This window comes from Borostomias antarcticus (genome assembly GCF_949987555.1).
Source record: "Borostomias antarcticus genome assembly, chromosome: 14".
Lineage (NCBI taxonomy): Eukaryota > Metazoa > Chordata > Actinopteri > Stomiiformes > Stomiidae > Borostomias > Borostomias antarcticus.
The window spans coordinates 13,243,166-13,251,974 of record NC_140247.1 but is presented as its reverse complement, the minus strand read 5'-3'; the positions used below and the strand labels follow the sequence as shown (position 1 = coordinate 13,251,974).

At 47.1% G+C, this 8,809-nt stretch overlaps 1 protein-coding gene across 1 annotated transcript; it reads left to right on the top strand.

The window, feature by feature from the left end:
- Positions 1-6,387: 6,387 nt before the first annotated feature.
- Positions 6,388-8,482, top strand: LOC311317393 (prostaglandin E2 receptor EP1 subtype-like; the record flags this gene model as incomplete). Its single annotated transcript, XM_084448476.1, has 2 exons — positions 6,388-7,188; positions 8,210-8,482. 2 exons carry the CDS (start codon positions 6,388-6,390, stop codon positions 8,480-8,482), a joined length of 1,074 nt encoding a protein of 357 aa, XP_084304602.1.
- Positions 8,483-8,809: the final 327 nt, after the last annotated feature.

Genomic DNA, 8,809 nt, shown 5'->3' with positions numbered 1-8,809 from the left:
TTTTATTACATCTGTGACAGTTTGGAGAAACACTTGTCTCCAGAAGATTATTATAGAAGCAAACTAGTTGAATATGGACTCTAGAGTATGAACCATCTTTTTGTTCAGAAAAACAAAAACAAAAAGTCATGTGTGTTGAATGGTTATCAATGATTTGATGCTAAGTTCAGTTTATTACAGGAATTTCATAATAGTAGGAGTATTCAGTTATGGTTTCATATAACATCAGTTTAGATAATTGGTTTACAAAGCTGTTTAGTCAATTCAAATAGGTTATGTTTCTCACTTTGATTTAAGAGTTTGTGTTTCAATAGTCAATGAATGGCCATAAGCTGTTCGTTTATGCATTCTATTGAGGAGTTGGCTTTAGGCCTCCCCCTCTGTCATTAACCTCGGTTTGTGTTGAGTGTTGTTTTACAGGTACCGTGGACCCTGGGGGCCGGGCCCTAGCAATGCCTGATGTATGCCATCCTGGGGGCTGACGGTCATCTGTTGTCTGTATATTGTTCTCTTGTTTAATCAGACACCAGGGGGTCGTCTACATTTCACCTGTGTTTTTGATTCAGGTGTGTGTACACGTCTCCTTGGTTAGATTATTCTGTTTTGTAGTAATTTAGGTTTAGTCTATGTCTATAGGATGTTCTGTGTTTTGTGTAGTTCTGTGTTGATGTTTACAGACTATCCTGGAGTGCATTTAGTGGGCTACCAAGGCGTGGTTGCCCCTCACCAGCATGAAGCTATGAACTGTGTGGAGTCACGGATGACTTGAGGGTCATTCTTGGACATTCCTGGAGTGTTCTCCCTGTTTCGGACGGGGTGAGCTTACCATCTTGCTGCGGACATTGTTCTCTGGGTGTCAGAGAGGATTGCGACACCTGGGGGTTTGATGTCTGAAGATGGCTCCAGCGTGAGACGAGGAGATGAGACAGCGCTGAGGGCTGTTCTCCTTCGGAGGGGCTAAGTGCTAGTAACCTCTGGCCCCCGATTTGCTTTGTTGTTGTGTGATGATTTGGTTATTTGTATGTGTTTTGGGGAATTGTTTGTTATGTCTAATGTTGTTTTGTGTCGAGGCGTTAGGACGCCTCGAAGGGGGGATATGTAGTGTATTTTTATACGGTATTACATCAATACATTTTGATACTCTCATTTAGTAATCATTTACTAAGAATAAGGAATAAACTCCATTTTAGATAGAACTCTGTAATTACAAGCAACTTCATTGCAGTAGGAACTTGGTTAACTTAATTAGTTTAACATGTAGATGACAACATATTGTCCTTTCCTGAGTCAACATTCCTTTGCCCCTGAGGAACAATAGAGATGGCACCCCTGGAGAAGAAGTCAGGAAGTCTACAGGTGATCAAAGCAGGACCGGAAAAACCCCAAGACTGCCCCCATGTCCGGAGGAGGGGCAGAGCCCAGTGACACCTATTGACCAATTAGAAGACTAGTTGTAAATGTACCTCCCTCGTATGCAAAATTGTTTGTTTATCGTGTGCTCATTGGCCTGAAGCCAAGGATATAAACCGGCGACCGAGTAAAGTACAGTAGTACCGCCGAGATTTGACCGAATGGCGTGCTCAATAAATTTGGTTTAAACTGCATTTTTCTCCAGAAGATTCTTTCCAAGTCAAGACAAAAAGATACGACACATGTTTAGAGGGTAGGAGCTCAGGGTGAATCATGGATACTTGTTTGTACAAGGACACATACACAGGTCTCTCTGGGAGAGAGAGGAAGAGGTAGAGAGGTAGGTAAGTAACTTTTCAGAACATTTTTCAGAAATGAGCCAGTGGACAGGAGGAGCAGAGCAGTAAAGTACCAGGCTACGAGACAGTAAAGTACCAGGCTACAGTAGAAGACAGTAAAGTACCTGGCTACAGTAGAAGACAGTAAAGTACCAGGCTACAGTAGAAGACAGTAAAGTACCTGGCTACAGTAGAAGACAGTAAAGTACCAGACTACAGTAGAAGACAGTTAAGTACCAGGCTACAGTAGAAGACAGTAAAGTGCCAGGCTACGAGGCAGTAAAGTACCAGGCTACAGTAGAAGACAGTAAAGTACCAGACTACAGTAGAAGACAGTAAAGTACCAGGCTACAGTAGAAGACAGTAAAGTGCCAGGCTACGAGACAGTAAAGTGCCAGACTACAGTAGAAGACAGTAAAGTACCAGGCTACAGTAGAAGACAGTAAAGTGCCAGGCTACGAGACAGTAAAGTACCAGACTACAGTAGAAGACAGTAAAGTACCAGGCTACAGTAGAAGACAGTAAAGTGCCAGGCTACAGTAGAAGACAGTAAAGTATCAGACTACAGTAGAAGACAGTAAAGTACCAGGCTACAGTAGAAGACAGTAAAGTGCCAGGCTACGAGACAGTAAAGTACCAGACTACAGTAGAAGACAGTAAAGTACCAGGCTACAGTAGAAGACAGTAAAGTGCCAGGCTACAGTAGAAGACAGTAAAGTATCAGACTACAGTAGAAGACAGTAAAGTACCAGGCTACAGTAGAAGACAGTAAAGTGCCAGGCTACGAGACAGTAAAGTACCAGGCTACAGTAGAAGACAGTAGGCAACAGTAGAAGAGGAGGTCTAAAACGGTCCCCTCCAGGCTGACTCAGTCTGGAGATTTCCCAGCAGCCCCAGGGGCTCCGATTAGAAACCACTAGAAGAGCATTATGCAAAGCATCACAAAAGCTGCACGTTGATCAGGAGGTACTAAACATGTTCACCCTATCCACAGTGGGTCCCCTGATATGACAATCAACACTGTCACACTATCATGTAGCCAGAGAAGAGCCGGGCAATTATAGTACCATCAAGACCAGTGTATTTACATAGACACACAACCCCATAAGCATACAATAATATTGTAGATCATAGAATCATATTTGTGTATGTATTGTCGTAGATCAGACAATATTTTTACTATGAAAATTGACACTTTCTTACACAATTGGGAATTCAGACTGGAGGGAGGAGAGACCAGAGAGGGGAGAGACTCAGGGGGGAGAGAGACTGGAGAGGGGAGAGACTCAGGGGGGAGAGACCGGAGGATTGAGAAACTAGGGAAATATGCTCAGCATCAAAATGGAACTGGTTACAGACGTATTTCAAAACATCAGAATATTCCAGTAAGTACCGTTGGGGCCATTATCCGCAAGTGGAGGGAGCATCACTCCACCATCAACAGGCCACGCAGAGGAGCTCCTCACAAGATCTCTGACCAGGGAGTCAGGAGGACGGTCAGAAGAGGAGCCCAAGGGCCAAGGACCACTCTTAGGCCTTTTCCACCAAGAGGGAACCGGTTCGGTGCCGGTTCGCGAACCTAATTTTGAATGTTTCCGAGCATTTCGACCAAAAAGAAATGAGTCTGGGAACCCGAAAGCTGGTTCCGAACCGGCACCACAAAATAGTAGGTTTTTCAGTGCCGTGACGACATCATGGGTGTGGGCTGACGTACAACGGTTCGGCTCAAAACTGGTCGAAACGCGGGCCCGTTCTCTGGACAGAACCAAGGTTCCAGGAATTTTGAAACGAACCGGTTCACGAACCAGAGTTCCTTTGGTGGAAAAGGGCTATCTGAAAGGGCTCCAGAAAGACTTGGAGGCAGTAGGTACAAATGTTACAGAGGAAACAATAGGCAATGCACTCCACCACCAAGACCTCTATGCACACTCACCCCACAAGACTCCATTACTCAAGAAAAGGCATGTTGAAGCTTGTTTAAAGTTTGCTAAACAGCATTTGGACGAGCCTGTGGATTACTGGGAGAATGTACTGTGGTCAGACGAGTCCAAAATCGAACTTTTTGGCTGTCATACTACACACCATGTTTGGAGAAGAAATGGCACATCACCCAAAAAACACTATACCAAGTTTGGAGGTGGAAGGATCATGGTGTGGGGCTGTTTCTCATCTCGTGGTACTCGCAGTCTTCATCTAATTGACAGAACAATGAATGGGGCTGTGCACTGGGAGAATCTTGACATGAATCTGCTGCCATCACCCAGGATGATGAGGATGAGGATGGACCTTCCAGCAGGACAACGATCCAAAGCACAGAGCAAAGGAGACTCTCAACTGGTTTCAGAGAAAGAAAAGCAAGGTGTTAGAATGGCGCAGTCAATCACCTGACTTCAATCCGATTGAACATTTGTGGAAAGAACTAAAGATCAGGGTTCACGAGGGCCTCCCAGAAACTTTAGGATTTATATTGGTAGAGTCCAGGTCCCTGTGAACCTGTCTTATATTGGTAGAGTCCAGGTCCCTGTGAACCTGTCTTATATTGGTAGAGTCCAGGTCCCTGTGAACCTGTCTTATATTGGTAGAGTCCAGGTCCCTGTGAACCTGTCTTATATTGGTAGAGTCCAGGTCCCTGTGAACCTGTCTTACATTGGTAGAGTCCAGGTCCCTGTGAACCTGTCTTACATTGGTAGAGTCCATGTCCCTGTGAACCTGTCTTACATTGGTAGAGTCCATGTCCTTGTGAACCTGTCTTACATTGGTAGAGTCCATGTCCCTGTGAACCTGTCTTATATTGGTAGAGTCCATGTCCTTGTGAACCTGTCTTACATTGGTAGAGTCCGGGTCCCTGTGAACCTGTCTTATATTGGTAGAGTCCGGGTCCCTGTGAACCTGTCTTATATTGGTAGAGTCTTATTTTTAGTTTTATTGTAAATAATAAGCCTTACCATTGTCTGTATGTCTCATACACAGTTAATGTGAATATGTTTATGTAATTTCTGGAGATATTTTCTTCTTATACAATGACTTTTTGTCACTTTAGACGTGCCGTTAGCACAGGGTATACATTTTGTGTTGCAGCCTGTAGCTAGCGTATATGAGAGTGTTCATGAAGGCTACGTGTAGACTCACTTTATACAGCTAAATAAACCTGTGTTCAAGATTGAGTCCTGGCTGTTCATCCTCCAAAACAAGATCAGGATGGTCTCACGAGGCTAAGTTTTAATAGCCCCCTCCTCCAATTTCATTGGATGGGGAACAATAATGCAAATAACAACTGACATATAGTCATAAGAAAGACTTTGGGCAGGTCATCTGGGGAGAATATCCCCAACCATCACAAGAATGAGAGTATAGGGTTTTAAAGTGTTTGTCAAGTATTTCATATGAGTGTGTGAGGTGTGTGTTTGGAGTGTGAAGTTAGCGTCTCAGTCAGTGAGGGGCTGGCCCTCAGGAGAGTGCTCTGAGGAACCTATTTTTCTTTGGGAATACGTATGTCTACACTTCAACAGAAGGACTTAACACCAGCTAGAAAATTATTCTACATTTGGAAATCAAAGGATTGTTTGTCTCCATGACTCATGTCTAAAAAGGTAAATTCCAGAAGGCTTGTTTTCCTGTGTTTCATGTTCTTATTGTTTGAGAATGCAGATATTAAGAAATCACCTGGAAGATTTGCTCACTCTGTTTTAGAATTTCCAAGATTTAACAAAAAATGTAAATTAAAAATATGTATAGACTAGATCATATATTTAGTATTGAGCCAGCATATATAGGCTATGATCTTGATTTCAGTACCTTGAATATGGTATTTGTTGAAAAATGCACTTGTAGTGCTGATGAACTGTGTCCCAACTGGTCACAGACACTCATACTGTAATCCATTAAACAAATCAAACTCAACATTGGAAAATTGCACCAAATGTGCTTTATACAACTGCGTGGTGCTTGGCAAAGTAAGGTTTGGATGTGCGTGTTTGATGATTAATGGGGAAGCCACTGAGCTCCAATCAATATCAAAACACTTAGGCCTGTGACTCAGTGGAGATGATAAAACTGTGGTTGGCTGCTGTGGCGCTGGTCTCTCTGCTGATCTCTCTGGGGTGAGAGTCTGGAGCCCTGGGTTGTTCTCTTAGGCTGAATGTGAATCTCCACTTCACTATATACACCAATACACAATAACAACAATAGTTAATAAAACAAAACAAAACAAGATACTACTGTGTGGGAGTAACTGAATCATCTACCCATCACCAGGGTTCTGTTTCTCTGGTGTTCAACTGTCAAGATACAGTCCTATTTCATCTGTTCCTATAGTAGAACTAAACCTAACTATACTCCAACTATACTCTAACTATACTATTTCATCTGTTTTAAAGCCCTTCACCAGGACTCCTCATCCCTGCTTCCCATCCTCTCCCTCTGTCCTCTTCCTGTCCCTCCCCTCTTTTCTTCCCTTCCTCACCCCCTCTCCTTTTCCCCTCCTCGCCTCCTCTCCTCTCACCCTCCTCCTCCCCTCCTCTTCTCCTCCTCTCCTCTTCCCCTCCTCCCCTCCTCCTCTTCTCCTCCTCTCCTCTTCCCCTCCTCCCTCCTCGTCCTCTCCCCCTCAGTGTCTCGTCCAGGTGACCACCCGACTCCAGAGATGTTGGCCATGCGGGACTACAACTCGTCAGGCTCCGCCCCCTCCCCCAACTCCACGGAGATGACCGTGAACCCACCCGGCAGCCCCATAGTGGCCGGCCTGTCCATGACGTTGGGCCTCGTCTCCAACATCGTAGCTCTGGTCATCCTGGTCAAGGCCTACTTCCGCCTGCGCCGGCGGTCCAAAGCCTCCTTCCTGCTCTTCGCCAGCTCCCTGGTGGCCACCGACTTCCTGGGCCACGTGATCCCCGGGACCCTGGTGCTGAGGCTGTACTCCGCGGGGGTCTGGCCCTCTGCCCACCCAGCCGACCTGCCCTGCCAGGCCTTGGGGGCCAGCATGGTGTTTTTCGGCCTGTGCCCGCTGTTCCTGGGCTGCGCCATGGCGGCCGAACGCTGCCTGGGCACCATGCGGCCGCTGCTCCACACCTCGCTGGTCAGCACCGCTCGCACCAAGGCGGTGCTGGCCCTGATCTGGCTGCTGGCGCTCGGTGTGTCCCTGCTGCCCTTCGTCAGGCTGGGGGCCTACTCCTACCAGTACCCTGGGACCTGGTGCTTCATCAGGGTACTGGGGCCGCCTAGCCAGCCATCCGACCGGGCGTTCATGCTGCTGTTCTCTGGCCTGGGCCTGGCCTCCCTGGCGGTGGCCCTGGTCTGCAATGGCGTCAGCGGCGTCTCGTTGGTCAGGGCCCGCCTGCGGAGGAAGACGCGCCGACGCCACTCCGCCAAGTCACATGACATAGAGATGGTGGCTCAGCTGTTCGGCATCATGGTGACCTCCTGTATCTGTTGGAGCCCCCTGCTGGTGAGTCCTAGAGGTTGCAGCTCTATGTGGGTCAGTAGGGCAGCCACATGGATAAGAAGGGGCAGGGGACACACGCTCATCCATCTGACTACTACTGGACTTCATTCGGGCATCTTAAAGCGCCCTCTTGTGGAGAATGTCCAGTTCATTAGCCAGGCGGTGGACAGCATTAACTGAGATCTCTCATGGTATTAAGTCATCAAGGTCCGCTGGCCACAAAGCAGAACGCCCCTGCCTCACACTCCCAGGTCATCCCATCATCTATACTTCATATAATCCCCCTCAACTGGCCAGGTCTGTGGCTCAGGAGGTAGAGAGGGTCATCCAATGATCGTAGGGTCGGCGGTTCGAATCCTGGCTCCTCCTCCTCCATGTGTCGAAGTGTACTTGGGCAAGACGCTGAACCCAAAATTGCTCCCAATTAGCAGGCTGACACCTTGCATGGCAGCTGCCGCCATTGGTGTTTGAATGGGTGAATGAGAGGCCTTCATTGTAAAGCATTTTGGATAAAAGCGCTATATACTGTAAGTGCAGTCCATTTACCATTCATACATAGTCCTAAAATAGTATACATACATCATAGTTGATCATATCTTTGCAAAATCTTAAAATATTTCCACTTTCAAAATCCCTATTAGATGAGACACTTCAGATAACATCACTCCACACTGCAAAGACAGGAAGTTCTCCGTAGGTAACCGTGGAGTCTTGAGTTGACTAGATGGAGCAAAAGATGAAAGATGAATTAACTATTTTAACCCTAACCCTAACACAACTATACACCACATAAAGATGATAGTATCTAAAAGCAGCAAACTAAAAATACAATAGGTGCTTAAGAGGGAGGATCCTGGTAGTACTTCTTGAAGAGGTGAGTTTTGAGCCTGCGTTGAAAGATGGGCAGCGACTCTGCTGTCCTGACCTGTCAGTGGACAGTTCATTCCACCACTGTGGGGCCAGGACAGAAAAGAGCCGACATGAAGATCACTGCTAAAACCACCTGACTTTCTACACCTCCCAGATCTTTGTGCTGATGTCCGTGATGAGGTCCAGTGGAGGGTCACTGGGGGCAGACCAGGCCAGCTACGGCAGGCTGATGGTGACGGGTGTGAGGCTGGCCATTTGGAACCAGGTCCTGGACCCCTGGGTCTACATCCTCCTGCGTCGCTCCGTCCTCAGGAACATCTACCTCCTCACCAGCCGCCACGGCGCCAGTGTGAGGGGAAGCACCTTCCGCCGCTGGGACGTTAGCACCCTCCAGAGCTCCGAGAAGAACCATGTCAACAAGACCTGAGGGAGAGAGAGAGGGAGAGAGAGTGCGGGGGGGGGGGGGGGGGGGGGGGAGAGAAAGAGGGCAGGGCAGAGAGAGTGTGGGAGAATGTAGAAAGAGGTGGTGAGATGGGGAAGGCAGTGTGTTAGGGAAGTTACTATGTTTAGGGAAGCTACTATGTTTAGTCCCAGGGTTAAGGACTGATTGTGGAGAGATGCACAAGTCTCTGGACCAGTTCTCCATGCTGCCAGGATGCCTCTCCAAGATTCTAGACACATCTGTAATGGAAAAATGTGTTTTTGTATGTTCTCTATATGCTTGTACTCGTACAGGGAAAAACCCTGACCTTTA